Below are 21994 nucleotides of genomic sequence, written 5' to 3'. Positions count from 1 at the left end.
GATCACTTTAGGGATCTCAAATTTTCAAGAAAACTTGAGGGGAAAATAAAGATTACTTCACAAGAAAAAAACTCCGTTAGTGACTATATTATCGTGCAAAAAGTATACTAATAGAAAAGAGTTCTAGCAGAGGTAATAGATTTCTGCATTAGATGGCATCTTGGTCTTCTAAAATGACGTTTTTTGTTTTAAATTAACGTCACCTGCTCCTCCTACTATATGCCAAGCAGTTCCCAGTAAGGAACATGTTGTATCACGTTTAATGCTCACAACTGTATGAAGTAGGTAATATTTATCATTGGCCCCACTTGATACATGAGGGACAGAGAAGCTGAGTAAATTGCCCAACGAAAAAGTCTGTAAACAAGGAGAGCCATTACTTGAGCGCAGGCAATCGGATTCCAGATTCCCAGCTCCTAAACGCTCTACTCTGTTGTTTTCTCAACCCTAAGATTCCTGAATCCCTGATTTTTAAAAAATTTCACTTGCCATTTTTTTGAGAACTATCACAACGCGATAAAGTTTAGATATATATATACGGATCAAGTAAAACAAATTTTTTGAGAAGTATAATCTGAAAAAAAGCCAAAACTTCATACGCATGAAGAGCCGAAGTAAGTACCGGAGATACAAACGCGGTCTAGAAATACTTAATATATATTTACCCTAACACTCTCCACCACCCTGCAGGACACTTCAAACCAATCTCCCTGGCGAGGGGGCGGGACTTCGCGGGCCGTGGGAGCCCACGGCCGGCGCGCATACTCCTTACGCGGCGCTGGCTCCAGCCGCCCGAAGCTCCGCCCACTTGGGCCGCGAGGGCTGCCGGGAAGGCCCCCATCTTCCTTACGCGCGGTAGGCCAGCCGGCGGCGCTGGGAAGTGGAGACGTTGTTGTCGCTGTTAGTGTTTTTGTGGCGTGGTTCTGTGGGACCGGGACCTTAAAGGTGAGCAACTCAGGGTGGCATAAGAGAAGTACAAAAGGATATGCTTTGCGTGGCTGCGGCGCATTCCCTTTCCTTTCTGCCTCACGCCGGGTGCGTCCACTCCTTTGGTCCGCATGTTCCGGGCGAGCGCCGCGTGGGCCGCAGCCCGAGGTGGCGCGCTGGGCTGGCCGCGGAGGGGCGCGGGCCGCGGCAAGGTGCAGAGCTGGCCCGAGAGGAATGCAAGAACCGGGGTTTCCCGCACGTGCTGGGGTCGGAGCGGGCCAGTGGTTGCTTTGGGACTGGACTCAGGCGGGTTCTTTGGACGGAGGCTGCCGGCATTCCCACTGCGTCTTCGACCTCCTACCTTCTCCGTGTTTCGGTGTCGCCGAAGGTGGACGTTTCGGGCAGTGTTTTCAGTTTCTGAGGTGGTTGGCTGTGGTGAATCGCCGGAGGCGCCCTTGGATCCCGTGGGACCAACTGGAGGTCGGGGAATGGGGGCCGCAGGTGTTCCTCTAGCGTCACCTCTCTAGGGTCTTTAGTGTCCCTCGTTCACTCACGTCAAGGATTCTGTGCGAAGTGAGAAAGTGTAGGTAATATTTAACTTCTAGATGTACATTATCTTGTGAAACGGAAGTTTCAAAATTGGGTAGGCCAAAGAAGTCTTGTAACGACGGAACAGTTCTTATCTGTTTCATCCTTTGCTTTGTAAGGGACCCTAGATCATGGTAATAATTTAGGAATGTAGGTTGTGGTCGGCAAACAATGCATAAAATCGAGCAAATTTTGTAGTGGAATGGCACCATACAAATACCTATTATAGGAGCTTCCAGTGTGCATCCAGATTACTGCATAGCAGTTACAGTGTGAAAAGCGGTAACTTGAAGAAGTGTACCAAAGATAGTTCACTAGAGTCAACTAGTGGCATCTATCCTTATGAGTTCTTACAAATATATTTTTGTAAATGTGGATGACTGGGTGGTTTAATAGAGCACTGGAGGCAAGTCATTTCAAGTCAGAAAACTTGGTTTGTGCTGCCTAGCAAACCAGCCTCACAACCTCACTTTTTCCTTCAATGCCAATGTCAGGGAAGTGAAACAGGAAACTGGTTGTAAGGCTAACCAATATATTGGTGAATTCGGGGGCATACCCCCAGCTTAACATTATTTTAGTGCCCCCAGATTCTTAAATTATCACGTGTTCCTTAACATACAGATTTTAATCTAACCCTGATGGTAATATTTGATTTTTTCAAGTATTATTATGATACTTAATCTTCGCTGATAAGTTTTTGGTAAGTCAGCTGTGAGTAATTTTAAAAGACGTGCAACCCACGCCAAACAAATAGAACTGAGATGGATCGAAATATACTGACAGATGGTGATCTGCTTAAAGCTGGACATGGTTGGTAAGGAGTTGAATGGAGTTTTTGCCCAATGCTTTCTTGATCAGCTAAGTGAAGATAACTACTTGCTTTGTTATAGAGATGGAAACGTGATTTACTGAAAGGGTTGCAGATTATCTATCCTTTTCAATGTTCCATCATTTATTCCAACATTCTTTTGTTGAAATTTGAGAATTGAGTAGAGAAATTGAAACTGTGAAATTAAAAATGTTGATTTTTTAGAAAATAATTGATAGCTTTAAAACATTCTTCTAGTCTTGAGTGGTATGCAAAAAAAAATAATAACCTCTTTATGCCAATTTGGGAAAATTTGCAGATAGCCACAATGGCTGAAAATGGTGATAATGAAAAAATGGCTGCTCTCGAGGCCAAAATCTGTCATCAGATTGAGGTAGGATTCTTGTGATATTAAATTGCAAAAATGCGCTCTTTCTTTGAAAGGAAATGTAGAGCCTCAAAACAAATACAGAAGGAACATTTAATTTCACTATGCTGACCTATTAAACGTTTCGTGTAGAGTATTAAACATCTGGTTTGTCTTTGATACTTGGAATTAGATGAACTCACAATAGTGTAGAGTTTTGTATTAGTGAAATCAGTTTATGAAATCCAAGACCTGCAAACCTTTCAAAAGGTAACATTATAGACTAATGTTACTTTTTTGCTTTCCTTCCCCAGTTTATAAAGTGAGGATAATAGTACCCTCCTCCTCCTAAGGTTGTTGTGAAGATTACATTAGTTAATAAAATGTAAAACATTCAGAAGAGTTCCTGGCACATAACAAAGTAAAAATTCTTTGTAAAGCAACTTCTCTGTTAAATAACACTTTATCTATTTGAAGGTCCTAGTAGATTTCAGAGTGTCTTATTTTTTTTTAATGTTTATTTTTGAGAGGGAGAGAGCAAGAGTAGGGGAGGGGCAGAGAGAGAGGGAGTGTCTATTTTCAGTCAGCATTTTTTTGAACTTAGGTATTATATTTAAATTGAAGCTTTTCAGTGTCCATAATGGCTCTGTGGGAAATTATCTCTTAATGTTTTCTGTTCTTACCGAGGAACTTCAGATCATATCATTTGGTGGTTTTTGCAATTCTCAGAACTTTTTAAGTTGCACTTCTCTGCCATTTAAAATATCCTGTGCTACAAGTTTTTGTACTAATTTCATTATAATTTTTGTGAAGAAAAATTACAAACTTCAGTTTATCATTTAGAAAGTACAAAGATGTGTATAGACAGAGTTAATAATGTCCCTTCCACAATCTGCCACCTCTCAAATTCTGTTCTCTTGCAGTAATCAAAGTTAAAAACCTAATGAATACCCCTTCATACTTTGTGGTCAGTGCTCACACTAACATAATTCTTATTTCCTTCCCTTTCCCCATCACACATGGATGCATTTTGGGGGAGTAAAGTTTTGTGTCCTCAGTTATTTACCCAGTCCCCTGTTTGATGTAGGGTATTTCTATTTTTTTAGCTGTAAGAGTTCTGTGATGAATATCTTTATATATAAATCTTGGTAAAAATGTTCACTGATAAGGAGATGTTCCAGCTCAAGCGTTATACACATTTTTTAAAACCTTTGATACTTATTGCCAGTTTACATCTCCACCTGCATGACCATTTGTCTGTGTTCAGGACAGTACTATGTATTCCCGTTTTTAGAATTTTGGCCAGTTTGTTAGGTGAAAAGTGTTATTTTTATATGTTTAGATTACATTCTTAGTAATTTTTTGATGTCCTTTACCCATTTTTCTATTAGGGTTTTCAGAGTTTTTTCTTCACCCTTGATTTATAAGAATTATTAACAAACTTCTTTGTCTTTTACATTTTAGTTACTTTTGGCATTCCAAGTAGTCATACCTGGGTCTTTCCATGTATAGTTTTCTTGTCTGTTTTGCTTTTATACTGAGAAATAGTGTTTTTATGCTTAAATAAACACTTGCCTATTTTTTTTAACTTTTAAAAATTAGAGAGATTAATCAGTTTATTCCAGTTCTTTTTATTTAACAATCTGTTCTTCACACACTGATTTGAAACAAGAGGCTTCTCATATACTAAATCCTTAACTATGTTTTTAAAGACTTGATAGTCTATTCACATATCTGCTAATTACATTGTTTCAGTAATAAATTTTTGGTTTTATCTTTTTAATTTGTATTGTAAATGTTTCATTATAGTATATTTGGGAGAAAATGTTTATTGCTTCTTAAGTTATGACATGTATTTTTAAAGAATAGAACATGGTGATGTAATGGTAATTAAAAAAACAGCTTCAGAATTGGAGTCAATATTATACAGTGCTCTGAAATATAATGTAATTATCTTGCAGTATTATTTTGGTGACTTCAATTTGCCACGGGACAAATTTTTAAAGGAACAGATTAAACTGGATGAAGGCTGGGTACCTTTGGAGATAATGATAAAATTCAATAGGTAAAAACCTTTTTAAAATCATCTTTAGAGTTTTCTGTTAACAAGTGCTACTATGAAGTTTTATGATCCTTTTATATATATTCTTCAGGTTAAACCGTCTAACAACAGACTTTAATGTGATAGTAGAAGCATTGAGCAAATCAAAGGCTGAACTCATGGAAATAAGTGAAGATAAAACTAAAATCAGAAGATCTCCAAGCAAACCCCTCCCTGAAGTGACTGATGAATATAAGAATGATGTAAAAAACAGATCTGTGTATATTGTAAGTAGGCCTTTAACAACGCACTTAATTATATCTTAAATATATCTTATTTAGAAAAACCATTTGGTAGAGTGGATAAGGATAAAGACTCAGGAATCATAGCTTTACCATTTACTGTGTGTTCCTGAGCAATGTTCCTAACCTGTCTAAGCCTTATCTTCATAAACGAGGAGAATATTTTTTACTTTATAGAACTATTATGAGAATTAAATGAAAAAAACCCTTATATACCATTGTACAAAATCTTGGGCATGTTGTAAGCACCCAGTGCCTATCAACATCTTATTTATCAGTAGCCAATCTTGATAGTAATTTTCTTTAGCATCTTAATTTTTTTAAGTAAATTTTTTTTTCCTGGAAAATGTCAGACCTACAAAGGTAGATTGACTGTATAATGTACCATTATCCAACTTCAGTTATTAACACACAATTAATCTTGTTTTATCTCTGTCCCAAGTAGATTATTTTGAAGCAAATTCTAAATTAGTCACTTTTATTGCACTGGAGTACAGTGGCTCTTAACTAGAGCTGTTGTTAAACATTTAAGGGACAGAGGGAGATGGATATGTGTATCCTTGGCTTGGTTTCAAGACAGAATGAGTCAGAATTTCTGATAAATTGTTTACCTGAGAAGTCATTTGTCCATTTCTTTCTACTCTTCACAGAAAGGCTTCCCAACTGATGCAACCCTTGATGACATAAAAGAATGGTTAGAAGATAAAGGTCAAGTACTAAATATTCAGATGAGAAGAACATTGCACAAAGCATTTAAGGTACAGTTGTATGATATTAACAGACTTTATCTAGTTGAAAAATATATGGGACATACCTTTTTAAAAAGGGTTTTCTTCCCCTTTTCATAGGGATCAATATTTGTTGTGTTTGAGAGTATTGAATCTGCTAAGAAGTTTGTTGACACCCCTGGCCAGAAGTATAAAGACACAGACTTGCTAATACTTTTCAAGTAAGTCTTTATGCTGATGTTTCTTTTGGCTGCTTAGTTATATGGAGTTGACACATTGGCATATAGAATTTGGAATAGCATCTCCTGTAAGGACAATATTTTTAGTATCTTTGGGCATTCCTTGATAAATACTTGACATTTGCTCAGTGGAAACTACTAGTCCTTTGAGACCTTAAGTGTTTTTTAGTACCTTTTCACTGTTAGCAGTTAATAAAGATTAAGTTTTAGTACTTATTTTGCATCTAAAACGTATAATCAAGTTAGTACAGTTTGGGCTTTTGGTGTGGTTAGAGAATCAATCCCTGTACAATTCCCATCTGTTCTTAGTTCTCATAGTCTATACATGTCTATATTTGTTAGTACAAAGGACTATTTAATATGGATTTGGATCACGTTTTTGTTTTTGAGAGAGAGTGCCCACACAGGGGAGGATGAGGGACCCAGGGAGAGGGAGAATCTGAAGCAGGCTCCTTACTCGGGATGAGCCTAATACGGGGCTCAGTCTGAGATCATGATTTGAGCCGAAATCAGGAGTCAGAGGTTTAACGTACTGAGCCACCCAGGTGCTCTGGACCACATTCTTTAGTGTGTGTGTATGTGTCAAAAATTGGGACAAACCAGAGCGTTTTGTGGTAAAGTTAGGCCATTGTCCCCTACTTTCTCATTACGCAGTCTTTTAAATGCCATGTGCTAAATCTGATGGACTTAGAGAAAACTGATGAATCGTGCAATCAGTGTTAACCCTCAAAAGTATTTTTTAATGTAATTTCCATAATAGATCTTATTCTTGGGTTTCAGAGATTGTAGAATTTTCTCCTTTTGTGAAAGTAACACTGTAGAAAATTCTATGAAACATTAAAGAATTTACATAACTTCTAGTTTACTTTTTTCCCTACACATGAATGAGAAAACCAGTGTGAGATTATTATGGTGTTGGGTTTCTTTTTGTTCTGAGATTAGATGGTAGTGATGGTTGTGCAATTCTGAATATACAAAAAAAAAAAAATTGAGTTGTAGACTTTTAAAAGTTGTAAGTTTTATGGAATATGAATTGGTTTTTAGTAAAGCTATTAAAATAAGTAACTTCCTTGACATCTTTTGAATTTTTAGGTAATTATGTTGATAGAAAATGTAACATTCCTTCCTGTGCTTAAATCACTCAAAATAATTTGCATCTTATCTTTGTTCTCATGAACTCAGTCCCTATATTTTGTGTTCTTTAGGGAAGATTACTTTGCAAAAAAAAATGAAGAAAGAAAGCAAAATAAAGTGGAAGCTAAATTACGAGCTAAACAGTAAGTACGTTGAGCCAGTCATTTTAATTCCTTAAAGGTTTAACAGGGATAGAGTTAATGGTTCTGGGAAGTGGCGCTTGATGATGAGTTCTGAAATGAGTAGCAGATTTTTCTTTTGCTAGTGAAACATTGAGATCTTAAGCTGCCTTGATAATCTGGGGGCCACATTGTGTTGCGTTCCAGCCTTGAACAATCAGAAAACTTATGGACTGGCTTTGATTACTAAGGAGTGTGTGATCGTGATTGAGGTTAACTTTATCAGGATTTAATTTTTTCGTGCAGTAAAAGAAACGTTCTAACATTTCTTTTGTAGAGAGCAAGAAGAAAAACAAAAGTTAGCAGAACATGCTGAAATGGTAAGTATGTATTATTGGTATCCAAAGAAATCATTAATTCAAATTTATGAGACTAAAAAGTGAGGACTTTTTGAGGCATGTCTATAGTTGTTATTGTACGAAAGTCATAGCCCAGTAATATTGCCTAAAATCATGATTTATCCAGAGAAGTAACTTAATAACTAGATTTATTTATTAACATATATACCTAAGTAAATATTACTTGTTGAAGAAATTAAGTTAAAATCAAGCTGTTGTGGAACAAGGGATGACATAGGAAAATGCACTGTTAAACTACTTCAAAATAACATTTTAATTTATAGCCTTTTCCATGTATTAGGTATAGAGTGGTTTAAGCCGTTTGTGGTTACTTTTAAGAAACTTCTTTGTTGCTTTGTATGTTTTTATAGAAATCTCTAGAAGAGAAGATTGGCTGCTTGCTGAAGTTTTCAGGGGAGTTAGATGATCAGACCTGTAGAGAGGATTTGCACATCCTTTTCTCAAGTCATGGTGAAATAAAATGGATAGACTTTGTCAGAGGAGCAAAAGAGGTTTGGAAACATTCATGTGCTTTTTAGCAATCAGTTTAAAAATCCATAGAAACTTTTGTTTTTTATTTAGTTTTTAAATGTTTACTTCTTTAGAGAGCGGGGGACAGAGCATGAGTGGGGGAGGGTCAGAGAGAGGGAGACACAGAATCTGAAGCAGGCTCCAGGCTTTGAGCTGTCAGCACAGAGCCTGACGTGGGGCTCGAAACCACGAACTGTGAGATCATGACCTGAGCTGAAGTCAGACGCTTAACCGACTTTGCCACCCAGGTGCCCCGAAACTTATCTTTTAGAAGGCAACATTAGTAGAAATAATATAATTTTTTAATTAATGTGTTTATGAAATAGTTTTTACTTACTCATTTACTTTCCATTTTGTTACTGCCATCACTGGATGTGATGTCTGATATTTTCTGAATTATACTATGAATAACTGTTGATGTTAGTGACTATGAGTTTTGTGGTAACTTCCTTCCTGAAGTTTAGTAAAATTCATTGAAACTGGTAATGGCATAGAAGATTTGCAAGGTAGGAAAAATAACTTGAGCAAAGGAATTAACTATGGATCTAAAAAAAACCTTAAGGGTGTGGCTTTCATTGTCTGTCTTTGGTATAGGGGATAATTCTTTTTAAAGAAAAAGCTAAGGAAGCACTGGATAAAGCCAAAGATGCAAATAATGGTAACCTACAATTAAGGAACAAAGAAGTGACATGGGAAGTACTAGAAGGAGATGTGGAAAAAGAAGCATTGAAAAAAATCATAGAAGATCAACAAGAATCTCTAAACAAATGGAAGTCAAAAGGTCATTAGTTCTGATTTGTCTTTGACCATTGGTTATTTTAACTCATTTGCTTGTTCAGAGACACTGACAAGAGATTTAAAATATTTCTTAATGGATTTCTCATTATGTTTCTATAGGTCGCAGATTTAAAGGAAAGGGAAAGGGAAATAAAGCTGCCCAGACTGGGTCAGCTAAAGGAAAAGTACAGTTTCAGGGCAAGAAAACAAAATTTGATAGTGATGATGAACACGATCAAAATGGTGCATCCGGTAAGTTTTTCTAAGTCCTTTGGTACTTTCATGAGAAATTATTTGTGGGAAAGGACAGCAATGTGGGTTTTTCAACTTCTGTATAGTGACATTCTTGGACAGTGATTTTACACAAGTTATCCTGTTTTACAAGTAGAAAACAAAGATGTTTGGAAGATAAGTTTAGAGAGCAGAAGATCTGTACTAAAGGAAAAGCCTTCTCATTGGTGTTGGGAAGTTGTTTTTAAACAGAACTATTTTTGATAATTATGCTCAGTATTAAAATAGAGTAATGCCTATATAGTGAACATAACAAAAATTCTGTTATTGTGTAGGACCAGCAAAAAGAGCAAGAGAAGAAACAGACAAAGAAGAGGAACCTGCATTAAAACAACAGAAAACAGAAAATGGTGCTGGAGACCAGTAGTTTAGTAAAAAAAAAAATTTTTATTCATCTTAATTAGGTTTTAAGCTGCTTTTGTCTTTAGACGCTTTTAAAAAGAAAACCGAATTAGGTCCACTTCAATATCCACCTGTAAGAAAGGAAAGTTTTTTGTTGTTTAACTTGTCTTTTTTGTTATACAAATGAGGATTTTTTTTTAATGTATAGTTTTGTTTGTGTTATTTCAAATGATTTAAATATCAAAAGATCTTTCCAGTAAATTGCCTTTGTAATATGAGAATGTATTAGTACAAACTAATAAAATATGTACTGTATAAAAAAGCAAAAACCTAGGTTTTTTTTATTTTTGTGTCTAAAGCATATGAGAAAGAATTTACTTAAACCAGAATATTGGCTGTTTTCCCATAGATAATTATTCTATCTCCTGCTGGCTTTATGTACTCGGGCAACTTGTTAACACTGGAAACACTCATTGAAAAGTTCTTCAATACTGAATGTAGATAAGCCAGAATCAAGAGACTTACTGATTTCTTTTTATGAAATTTGTATGATGCTGGCAGGTCATATCGCAACTCTATAAAACAAAAGTCATCTAAGAATAAAAATTACATTTCTAAACATTTACCACCCCTGACATATATACATACATTCAAGAAATTAAGGAAGTACTTAAATTAACCCTGGTAAGGAGAACATTTGACTTGCTATTTCCCTGAGATTAGCTATGGCTAACTGAGGTTGGCATTTTTGTTATTTTGGTCATTTATACCATAATTTGAGGTTATGGGGAAGAGTGTGAAAGGGTAACAGTTGGGGTGCTTAGGTGGCTCAGTCAGTTAAGCGTCTGACTTTAGCTCAGGTCATGATCTATGGTTTGTGGGTCTGAGCCCCATCTTGGGCTATGCGCTGACAGCTCAGAGCCTGGAGCCTGCTTCAGATTCTGTCTTCCTCTTTCTCCACTCCTCCCCGTTAGCACTCTTTCTCGAAAATGAATAAACATTAAAATCCAAAACGAGGGGCGCCTGGATGGCGCAGTCGGTTGAGCGTCCGACTTCAGCCAGGTCACGATCTCGCGGTCCGTGAGTTCGAGCCCCGCGTCGGGCTCTGGGCTGATGGCTCAGGGCCTGGAGCCTGTTTCCGATTCTGTGTCTCCCTCTCTCTCTGACCCTCCCCTGTTCATGCTCTGTCTCTCCCTGTCCCAAAAATAAATAAACGTTGAAAAAAAAAAAAAAATTAAAAAAAAAAAAAATAAAAACCAAAACGGTTGAACAAAAGAGATAGTACCTTTCTAATTTTAATTTCCTAATAATCTATAGCTGGCGATCATAATCATGCTTATTTTTTAATTTCTTCTCTGGATTTTTTTTTTAATTTTTTTTTTTTTTCCAACGTTTATTTATTTTTGGGACAGAGAGAGACAGAGCATGAACGGGGGAGGGGCAGAGAGAGGGAGACACAGAATCTGAAACAGGCTCCAGGCTGTGAGCCATCAGCCCAGAGCCTGACGCGGGGCTCGAACTCACGGACCGCGAGATCGTGACCTGGCTGAAGTCGGACGCTTAACCGACTGCGCCACCCAGGCGCCCCTCTTCTCTGGATTTTAATATTGGTAGTAAGTAATTATTTTCCTACTAAGCTCTCAAATGAAAATCCATTTTTCATAATCTAAGAAATAACGTAGGTTCTCCAAACAACACTTTTAGAGGGATGGCAATGAGACAGCCTATTCTTCACGTTTCCCAACATAAATTCTAACTCTATAGGCTACAGCTCTCAAATTTTAATGTGCAGTCAATCATCTTCAAATCAGATCTTTTTGAAATGTGTATTTCAGTAAGTCTGGGTGGACCCTAGAATTATGCAAGACTCCTCTCCCAAGTGATGTCAATAGTATGGTCTGAGGACAACATTTGGAGTAGCAAGGCAGGGGTTTGGTATGTGTGGAATTGTTTTAAGGTGCTCCAGGTTGCATATTCTAATACCTTAAACTAGGTATAGAATGACAGTATTGGGTAAATAGGAAGACTGTATAATTACATTACTAATTATTATTAATAATACCTGATCTAGTTACATGGTTAATACCACAGTGCTAATCCTGGACAGTTTATTATCAAATAAAGATATTTCCCCTATTGTATTCTTATTTCAGGCCTTCCGAATTACTTGGATTTACAGTTAGCTCCTAGTTACAGGTTCTGCCCATTTTGATGTTTGTGAATATTACCCAATTTATTAATAAAAATGTATCAAACATTTACAGTGTGGATGATTACATCCTATCCCCCACTAAAAGAAAAAAGCTTCATGTTCTTTGACTTCAGGGACAATTAGAAAATTGAAATAGAAAAGTAATCGGGGAGCCTCGGTGGCTCGTTTGGTTAAGCATCTGACATCAGCTCGTGATTTCACAGTTTACACGCCCAGTAGGGCTCTGTGCTGACAGCTCAGCCTGGATCCTACTTCGGATTCTGTGTCTCCCTCTCTCTCTCTGCCCCTCCTCTGCTTGTGCATGTGCGTGCTCTCAAAAGTAAACATTAGGGGCGCCTGGGTGGTGCAGTCGGTTAAGCGTCCGACTTCAGCCAGGTCACCATCTCGCGGTCCGTGAGTTCGAGCCCCGCGTCAGGCTCTGGGCTGATGGCTCAGAGCCTGGAGCCTGTTTCCGATTCTGTGTCTCCCTCTCTCTCTGCCCCTCCCCTGTTCATGCTCTGTCTCTCTCTGTCCCAAAAATAAATAAACGTTGAAAAAAAAAATTAAAAAAAAAAAAAAGTAAACATTAAAATTTTAATTAAAAAAAAAAAAGTAATGAGGCATAATCTGGTGGTATTTTCCATGAATGGATTTCACACAGGTCTGACCCACTCCAAGCTCAAGCTCTTAAGTGACTACAATGCTATATATTGTTCTGAGCCCGGTGTGACCAAATAGTTGGGTGCTATTATAAATTTTCAGTAAAATGCATAAATTGAGAGTTTTAGCCAAACACTCTACCCTGCCTTTGCTTCATTTCCAACCCATTACCTATTACTTCATTTCTATTACCCATCACCTAAACTGAATTTTGCTAAACTGAAAACATATTCTATGATATCTTTTCTCAGCATCTATATACAAAATCTGGTTGGGCTGATATATATTGTCCTTAATTAGGACTTAGATTTGTTTTGTGAAAAACTTAAAAAATTGTCTTACCTGCAATAATATCTATCTTGATTTTCCATTCTGTAGCTTTCTTTTGAATATGCTGAAGATAACATGTTAATGTGAGCTGATTTTTAAAATAAGTTTTTGAAAATTGCTTTACTGCTAATATTTCATATTGAGTTCTCAAGCTTTTATATTTCATTAGACCCTTAAAATTTTTTCAACTGGATGGGTAGTATTTTGAAAATAAGAAACCAAGCCATTTCAATACTGTAAGTGTCGCGGTGAGTACAGTAGTATAGGTGGTAAAGCTGAATTCAAGTACTTTGACCAGGACAACACAGGGAAACCATAGTCTGGATATGAACCTAGGCAGTCTGGCTCTACAGTCTGTGTCCTTGATCACTATGTTATATTGATAGATAATATACCCAGTGTTCTAGAATACATCTTACATACTTCCATATGTTACATGCTGGCAAGAAGAAGAATGGAAGAGGTAGGTTCTGAATTCAAATCAGTTTAGCTCCAGGCTCAGTGTTCTTAAAAATCAGGTCTTACTGCCTCCCTCATGCACACAAAGGGACAATGGGAGTACCAGGACTTAGCTAACTAGGACATATTATAACTGTAGTTATACCACACTTCATAGTCTCTTTCCTGGTAACAGTTCCTGCTTGAGCAAATCTGTGGCAAAAGAAGTTATGTAAGGCTGGGAGAAAGCTAATCACAAATGCTAGCTACTTAAAGGGAAAATTCAGTTTCTAAGTGCCAGATGTTTATAAAGGTCAGGAGAAATAGATACCTTGGTAATTAGTATTCACAACAAATCCTTAAAAACACTGTCATGAATTTTAAATTGACAATATCATGATGATTTGAACTTACATCTCTAGTGGAGGATTTGTGTAAAGAGTACACTGCTGTTCTTGCCATTTCCAAAGCAGTCTTCAGAAATGCCATATCTGTCCCTGTTAAGATAGAAAAAGCTCCTATTTACATTATATATCTGTTATCAAAATAAAAGATTAAATGACTACCAGGTATTAAAAACTTTTTTTTTCCAAATTCCAAAATAGACACTTCAAATTGTTCCTTCAAAAAGACAGGATACAAATAAGTAAAATATCTAAATATCTTTTAAAGTTGATAGAATAAAACCAGAATTCTACTATCTTGGTTAAATAAGGCTAAAGTAAAACTTTTAATATTCCAAATTAACAGCTTTCAAGGAAGTAGAGAACAGGAACAATAGTAATCAGAATCAGATGGGGGCTGGAGGGAAAACTTTTCATATCTTCTTACCAACTTCCTACCCTCCTTGCCCAAAGCATACACAAAATAAATAGAGTCCATCACTGTTACTAATGGATACATGTTGAAACCCTCATGTGTTAAGGCATCAAAAAGAGGTTTTTAGAAGCATAACAGCCTTGGGGTGCCTGGGTGGCTCAGTTGGTTAAGTGTCCGACTTTGGCTACGTCATGATCTCATGGTTCATGAGTTTGAGCCCCACATTGGGCTCTGTGCTGAGAGCTCAGAGCCTGGAGCCTCTTCGGATTCTGTATCTCCTGCTCTCTGCTCCTCCCCCGCTTGCACTCTGACTCTCTCTCAAAAATAAATAAACATTAAAAATTAAAAAAAAAAGTATAACAGCCTTTACAGGATTATTATAATCATTCATAATGGTTAGGTAAGTCATTCTTGAAAGCACAGTATAAATAGTAAATGAGTAAAAAGACTATTCACTTAGTACAAATAGATGAAAACAAAGATTGAAAAATTCGATTCCCTAGCCATGCATTAAAAAATTAAAATTGTATGGGGCGCCTGGGTGGCTCAGTCAGTTGAGCATCTGACTTCGGCTCAGGTCATGATCTTGCGGTTTATGAGTTCGAGCCCCACGTTGGACTCTGCTGACAACTTAGAGCCTGGAGCCTGCTTCAGATTCTCTCTCTCTCTCTCTCTCTGCCCTTCCCCCAACTCACACTCACTCTCTCCTTCAAAAATAAATACACATTTAAGAAAATTTTTTTAATTGAAATTGTACTAATTATATAGGTAAGAGATGGTTTATTTAATGAATAATGATAAAATCATTTAGCCCAATCAATAAGAAAATGACTTTTAAAACTTGCTTTTCTACAAATACAGCAGTACACATGATTCTTCTTACTAACCTTTATTATTTTTGGTCCCAAAGGGAGGATTCATAATTACTGTATCAAATGACTTGGACATTCTTTTAGATAATGAGCACACATCACACTGAACCATGTCAACATTTGTTAACTCAAACTCCTCCACATTCCTATTAAATATTTCCAATGCATCTTCATCTATGTCAAATCCAACACACAGCCTATAATACAAAACACAAAGAGTGACTACTTATAGCTCCCAAGTCAAAACAATGACAAAATCAAAACCATATACTTTTTTAACCCAACTGTCAAAGTAAGAGTGAGTATTGCCTTTCAACAGCATGATTTCCCAACCTGGCAAGGGTTGGAAACTGAGGTGTGTATAAGGGAGGCATCTGATAGCTGATGTTAACCATTTTGTGTTTTAATTTTTTTGTTGTTGTTCTGCTCATTCATAATGTACTCAGTATCAGATTCTTGCTCCCCTCATCTCATAGTGTAGAGTCTCATAAATATAATTCAGTTAATTCTACTTATGTTTCTTATTAAGGCCATCCTATACCCAAACATTACATACAGGATCACCTACCCAGCTCCTAACATTGCAGTTCCGATGCTAAGAACTCCACAACCACATCCTAGATCTGCAACCACTTTATTTTCAATGTCATCATATGTATTATGGATTGTATACAGCATACATGCTAAAAGATAAAAAACATATTAGGAAATAAGAGCAAGTTGATGACCAAAATCCAATTCATGTAAATGACTAACATAATTTCTTGTTTTGCATTATTCCTTCCCCAAATGGTGTTCCAGATTATTTTTAAAAACAAAGAACAATAATGCACACCAGTGGCTCCCAAAAACTACTCTGCTGACAATGCCAGGAATGACAAAACTCAAAATAAAATAGAAAAATAAGGTTAAAATGTTTTTTCCTCAGCCTGTTCAAAACATTGCCATACACACATATACATTAGTTCTTTATTTGATGTTGAAATGTAAATAGGTTTAAAAAATGTCTTTGTCAAAATATCAACTTGGCAACCCTGTGTCAGTCTCCAAACTGTTTTGAAATTTTACTGATCTGTGAAATCTGTAAGTCGGGGAGCCACTAATATTGAACAACATTAACATTAAAATGGCACAGAACTTTTTGGCAACAAGTTTGTTACTAGAACACAGGTACCCTAAGTTCAAGATAGAATGGGAAAGGAGAAGTCCTATATCCACAATATAGCTTTTAGACACATATACTCATGATCTACAGATATATATGCATATCTACTAATGAGAACTAGTAAGAGAACTGAGGAGCACAGCGGAAGCTGCTGAGATCAGAAAGCAATCTTTCAAATACACAAAGATGTGGGATATATACTAAAAGTTAAGCGTGAGTAACACCACTGATATCTCCCTGTGGATATCTGAACCCAGCAAGAATTACTGGCCATCACTGATGCCCTAGGATCCAGGGGTTTTATGAAAAACACAATTAGAGGGATATTGCAGTCTGACTGCTGTCCCAATTACTGCTGCAGGTGTTAGTGACTTTGAGCTGGTATCTCAAAGAATTAGTACATCCACGTGCATGGTACACCATGGGTATGAAACATGGATTAAAAAAAAAAAAATTAGACTTCACTAAGAAACCCTACAGCCAGAATACATTAAAGAAGTCATCTAGGAGCACCTGGGTGGCTCAGTTGGTTTAGTGTCCAACTTCAACTCAGGTCATGATCTCACAGTTTGTGAATTTGAGCCCCACGTCAGGCTCTGTGCTGACAGCTCAGAGCCTGGAGTCTGCTTCAGATTCTCTGTCTCCCTCTCTCTCTGCTCCTCTCCCACTCATACTCTGTCTCTCTCTCTCTCTCTCTCTCAAAAAAAAAAAAAAAAAAAAAAAGTCATCTAAATTGAGAAAATAGGTCTTAACCCAGACACAGTTTTGTGCCAGTTTGCTTGGAGTTCTGACAATACTTTGGAGTTAAGTGCAGGTATGCATGTATTTTCCTTGATTTTCATTGCTTAGAAACAGAACTATGTTGGAGCTGGCAGGGATTCCCAAATTAATTTTCCTAAGACTCCTCAGTGACTCTGGTAATAGATTTACTAAATATGAATATTTTTTCCTGTTTTCTCCTGTAGTCCCAATATCAATCTCTTACATTAACACTGATGATTCTGGGTCATTAAAAATTGAAACGCATCCTCATCCTTATAGCACCTATTCTGGATTTGTTAAACTCAGTCCTTTGGCTACCAACCCTAGTATTCATTCATTGTGTGAACACGACCGAGAAATTCTTTACCCTCAAGGAGTTTATAGTATAAAGACAGAAACAAACATTAAAATGATGTCTGACAGTGTTAAGGGGTGTGCAGAAAACTAAACAGTAAAACAATAAAGGGGGGGCTGTCTTTAGCTGCAGTGTCAAAACAGTCCTCTCTAACGTGCTATGCAATCTCAGAGCAGAATTCCTCTAGACGTTCTTTGTATTCAAATAACTTCTATTTTCATTATGGAGTAAGTACACGGGACTAACCCTGGGAAGCAAAGACCTGGTCACCAGCCGCCCTACCTGCAATGTGCGGCCTGGTAGGATACTGTTCTAGAAGTAGCTTGGGCTTTTCGAATCCATCCACTTGTTGCAGGCGACTTTCTAGTTCCTTAAGCCTTAATTTCTTCATTTTTTTTTTTTTAAGTGTGGGGTCGCAGGATTTACCGGCACTGGATCTGCAGAGAAACCCATTTAACCTGCATCTCCCCCCCCCCCCCATCTACCCCCGGCCCCACGCCCACCCCCACCCCCACCCCCACGCCTTTTTTCATTGCCGCTGGCCGGGGCCGGACTGGGGAGGCAGGGAGCAAAGCGCACACCCAGCCCAGGCTGTTCAAGCTTTCCTTTCAGCGCCAGCGGCAGGCGGAGCCTGGGGCCAGCCTCCGATCCGCCCGCAGGTTATACCGAGCTGATCTCGGGCCCCTCGGAGACCCGCAGCGGCTGCAGCCCGGAGTCAACACAACGCTCCTCGCGCCGCGTCAGGGCGCTCCGGGAGACTACTCGCGCCTGGACCGGGGCCGGAAGTGCTGCCACGCACGCGCGGCCGTGTCCGCTGCCCGGCGGCCCGGCTCCGAGCTGCAACCGCGGCCCCGCGGACGGGTTCCGCTGGCGACCCGGGAGCATCACCCACCGGTGGACGCCGGTAGAGCCGTCCCTTCTCGAAGCTACGAAACCGGACTCCGCCGCCTCTCACAGGGCCAAAACCCTCTACCTTTCCTTGAGTACCTGCAGGCCCCCAAAGGATGAGGGAAGAAAGGTGAAAGCAAGGGGGAAAGTCACGGTGGCTTGGTGTTAACACCTGGTTTAGCTCTGTCTTCCAGTCTCAGGAGGCCCGTCTCAAAAAGTAACAATTTCCACTTACCTTTGCCTCCTTGGCCAGTCTCATGCCCTACTTTGTTTTACATTCGTTTCCCTCTTTTTAGGTTACCTGTGTCACTTAAGTTGAACACTCACAGGGTGGTGATGTAAGAAAATGTAAGGAAGACAGTTTAAATGAAGGAATGGGTAGTGTGTCAAATGAAGGGGAGGGGTCAGCTTTCATAGACTAGAAGCAGAAAGCAAGTTGTGGTGGATTGTGAAATGAATGGAAGTTTAGGAATTAGAGCCAATGTGAACAGTTCTTAAGAACCGTCGCTATGAAAAGTGAGAATAGTTGGTGCTAAGTAAGGTTGGGGGAAGGTTGTTTTGTTTTGTTTTTAACGGTGGCAGGAGACATGAGCACACCTAAATTCAGACAGGATAGCGCTTATAGAAAAGCAGACGTTTAAAAAATACAAGAAGAAAGGACGCCTGGGTAGCTCAGTTGGTTCAGCATAGGACTTCAGCTCAGGTCTTGATCCTTCTTGTTTGTGAGTTGAAGCCCCAAATAGGGCTGTCTGCTGTCAGTGCAGATTCCGCTTTGGATCCTCTGTACCCTCCTCTTTTTGCCCCCCCCCCCCCCCGCCAATAAATAAACCATTAAAATACAAGAAGGATATTGGAAGGAGTTAGAATCCTGAAAAGATGGGATCCTGTGCATAAGTGAAAGAATTGCCCTTAATCTGGAGAATGGCCATGCTTCGTTATTAAAGGAAGGGAAACAAAAGGAGTGGATGGATGAGGATGTGTGAAAATGAACTAGAGAGAGTGGTGTCTGAAGCTATTTCCTGTGAAGAATAAAACTCAAAGTTACCTGTTATGAAGATTAAGGGAATTAAGATATGTAAAGTTCCTATTGTGTAAAGCTACCACATAAAATTGTCACATAACAAATGCCCAATAAATGTTAGTTTTTGTTGGTGGTGGTGGTGGTATCTATTGAGGAGGAGGTGGCTAGAGTAAGGAGGTGGAGCCAAACGAATGATTGAAACTAGCCCGGTATGTGGAAGGACAATGAATTCATCTGAAGTTGAAGGCAATTTTTTTCTTTCTTTTTTTTAAAGATAAAGATTTTACTTTGAGATAATTGTAGATTCGTATATAACCATAAAAAATAGTACTTAGAGGTGCCTGGGTGGCTCATTTGGTTAAGCATCAGACTTCAGCTCAGGTCATGATCTCATGGTTTGTGAGTTCAAGCCCCACATTGGGCTCTCTGCTGTCAGTGCAGAGCCCACTTCATATACTCTGTCTCCCTGTCTCTCTGCCCTCTTCCTGCTCATTCTCTCTCTCTCTTTCTCAAAAATAAACACTAAAAAAATAATACTTAGAGATCCTGTGTATCTTTGCCCCCAGTTTCCCCCAATAATTATATTTCATAAAACTATAGTATGGTATTACAAGTAAGATATTGACAATGATACAGTCAAGACAGCATTTCCTTTACCACAAAGATCCATGATGTTACACTTTGGTAGCCACACCTACTTCCTTCCAGCCCTCCATAACCCCTAACAACTATTAATCTGTTCTCCATTTCTAGAATTTTGTCATTTCAAGAACTTTATATAAATGGAGGCATACAGTATGTAAACTCTGGGGAATTTTTTCACTCACCATAATTCTCTGGAGAACCTTCTAAAGTTATGTGTATCAACAATTTGTTTCCTTTTATTGCTGTGGTATGCATGTACCAGGGTTTGTTTAAACATTCACCTACTGAAGAATATCTGGGTTGCTTCAAGTTTTGTCTATTACAAATAAAGCTGCTATGAAAATTCATGTACAGTATGTGTGTGAACATAAGTCTTAATTTCTGTTGGATAAATGCTCAGAAGCACAATTACTGGGTCATATGGTAAATCCATGTTTAGCTTTTAAAGAAACTCCAAACTTGTCCAGAGTGGCTATATCATTTTACATTCCCACCCATCATATATGAGTGACCCAGCTTCTCTGCAGCCTAGCCAGCATTTAGGGTTGCCACAATTTTTCTTTTTAGCTATTCAGTTGGTGTATATTGATACCTCATTGAGGTTTTAATTTGCACATCCTTAATGGCTAATGATGTTGTACACTTTTTCATGTGCATATTTACCACCTGTATATCCTTTTTGGTGAAATGTCTGTTCATTTCTTTTGCCTATTTTCTTTTAATTTTTATTTTTAGAGAGAGAGCACAAGTTGGGGAGAGGGGCAGGAGAGAAAGAGAATCTGAAGCAGGCGCTATGCTCAGCACGGAGCCTGACGCAAGGCTCAATCTCACAACCCTGGGATTGTGACCTGAGCTGAAATCAAGATTTGGAAGCTCAACTGACTGAGCCACCCAGGCACCTCTCTTTTGCCTATTTCTTTTTTTTTTTTAATTTTTTTTCAACGTTTATTTATTTTTTTTGGGACAGAGAGAGACAGAGCATGAACGGGGGAGGGGCAGAGAGAGAGGGAGACACAGAATCGGAAACAGGCTCCAGGCTCTGAACCATAGGCTCTGAACCATAAGCCCAGAGCCCGACGCGGGGCTCGAACTCACAGACCGCGAGATCGTTACCTGGCTGAAGTCGGACGCTTAACCAACTGCGCCACCCAGGCGCCCCTCTTTTGCCTATTTCTAATTGAATGTGTTTTCTTTACAGTTCAGTTTTGAGATTTGTTAATATATTATAGATTCTTGTCCTTTGTCAGATATGTGGTTTCCAAATATTTTCTCTCAGTTTGTAGCTTTTTTAAATCCTTTATTGCAGAATAAAAATTTTCAATTTTAATAAAGTCCAGTTTATCAACTTTTCTTTTCATGAATCAGTCTTTGATGTCAAGTCTGGGAACTCTTTGGCCCTAAAACTCAAAAAGATTTGCTCCTATGTTTTTCTGTAAAGGTTTTATAGTTTTCTGTTTAATATTTAAGTCTGTGAATTCATATCAAATTATTTGTTATATAAAATTTGAGATTTCAGTAGAGTTTTTTTTTCTATGAATGTCCAATTTGCTATAGCACCATTTGTTGAAAAGGCTACACTCTCTCCATTATTGATTTGTACCTTTGTCAAAAAAAAGTTGAGTATATTTGTGTGAGTCAATTTCTGGATTTTCTACTCTGTTCTATCAACCTGTGTGTCTGTACATCTTCCAATACCACATAGTATTAAACTGAAGCTATATAATAAATCCTGAAATTAGGTACTTTGAGTCCTTCCACTTTATTCTTGTTTTTAAAAATTGTTTTGGGGCGCCTGGATGGCTCAGTCAGTAGAGCATGTGACTCTTGTTCTTGGGGTCTTGACTTTGAGCCCCATGTTGGGTGTAGGGGAAAAAAAAAGAAATAATTTTAACTCTTCTAACTCCTTTATCTTTCCATATAGATTTTAGAGTAAATTTGCCAATATTACAGAAAATGTTGTTGGGATTTTTATAGGAATTGGGTGAAACCTATATATCAGTTTGTGAAGAATTGATGTCTTTACTACATTGATTCTTCCAATTCATGAATACAGTGTCTTTCCATTTACTTAGATCTTCTTTGATTTCTTTCATCATCATTCTGTAGTTTTCTGCATATAACTCCTATACATGTTTTGTTAGACTTATGCTTAAGTATTAATTTTTTTTTAATGTTTATTTTTGGGAGAGGGGGAGGGGCAGAGAGACAGGGAGACAGAGGATATGAAGTCGGCTCTGTGCTGACAGCAGAGAGCCC

At 38.1% G+C, this 21994-nt stretch overlaps 2 protein-coding genes across 5 annotated transcripts; one reads left to right on the top strand and one right to left on the bottom strand.

Moving 5' to 3' along the window:
* Window positions 1-843: 843 nt before the first annotated feature.
* Window positions 844-9921, top strand: SSB (small RNA binding exonuclease protection factor La). The gene is made up of 12 exons (XM_047084477.1): window positions 844-945; window positions 2643-2717; window positions 4652-4755; window positions 4844-5018; window positions 5684-5791; window positions 5882-5982; window positions 7206-7277; window positions 7591-7633; window positions 8023-8163; window positions 8777-8963; window positions 9080-9211; window positions 9526-9921. The coding sequence occupies exons 2-12, from the start codon at window positions 2652-2654 to the stop codon at window positions 9615-9617; spliced, it is 1221 nt and encodes a 406-aa protein (XP_046940433.1). The 5' UTR covers window positions 844-945; window positions 2643-2651; the 3' UTR covers window positions 9618-9921.
* METTL5 (methyltransferase 5, N6-adenosine) lies at window positions 9618-17939 on the bottom strand. 4 transcript variants are annotated; one of them, XM_047084478.1, is made up of 8 exons: window positions 17851-17939; window positions 17467-17621; window positions 15471-15585; window positions 14918-15099; window positions 13626-13708; window positions 12786-12837; window positions 10118-10167; window positions 9618-9723 (listed from the first exon to the last, which is right to left on the bottom strand). In XM_047084478.1, the coding sequence occupies exons 2-8, from the start codon at window positions 17573-17575 to the stop codon at window positions 9685-9687; spliced, it is 630 nt and encodes a 209-aa protein (XP_046940434.1). In that variant the 5' UTR covers window positions 17576-17621; window positions 17851-17939; the 3' UTR covers window positions 9618-9684. The 4 variants fall into 4 exon arrangements, with proteins under 4 accessions (XP_046940434.1, XP_046940436.1, XP_046940435.1 ...); XM_047084480.1 differs by lacking the exon at window positions 10118-10167; XM_047084479.1 differs by lacking the exon at window positions 12786-12837.
* Window positions 17940-21994: the final 4055 nt, after the last annotated feature.

Source organism: Lynx rufus, unplaced genomic scaffold (assembly GCF_022079265.1).
Source record: "Lynx rufus isolate CCGP_SWC_20201006 ecotype Redwood Valley unplaced genomic scaffold, mLynRuf1.p SCAF_2, whole genome shotgun sequence".
Classification (NCBI taxonomy): Eukaryota; Metazoa; Chordata; class Mammalia; order Carnivora; family Felidae; genus Lynx; species Lynx rufus.
This window is presented reverse-complemented; position numbering and strand designations above follow the sequence as displayed.

Excerpts from the sequence above, each read along its gene's own strand:
- METTL5 (XM_047084478.1), bottom strand. The coding sequence starts at position 17,575 with ATGAAGAAATTAAGGCTTAAGGAACTAGAAAGTCGCCTGCAACAAGTG. Across the intron at positions 13,709-14,917 it reads TGGGACCAAAAATAATAAAG|GGACAGATATGGCATTTCTG; the intron begins GTTAGTAAGAAG and ends CTATCTTAACAG. Across the intron at positions 12,838-13,625 it reads ACAAATCCTCCACTAGAGAT|CATATTCAAAAGAAAGCTAC; the intron begins GTAAGTTCAAAT and ends TGTTATCTTCAG.
- SSB (XM_047084477.1), top strand. The coding sequence starts at position 2,652 with ATGGCTGAAAATGGTGATAATGAAAAAATGGCTGCTCTCGAGGCCAAA. Across the intron at positions 5,019-5,683 it reads AAAACAGATCTGTGTATATT|AAAGGCTTCCCAACTGATGC; the intron begins GTAAGTAGGCCT and ends TACTCTTCACAG. Across the intron at positions 9,212-9,525 it reads CGATCAAAATGGTGCATCCG|GACCAGCAAAAAGAGCAAGA; the intron begins GTAAGTTTTTCT and ends GTTATTGTGTAG.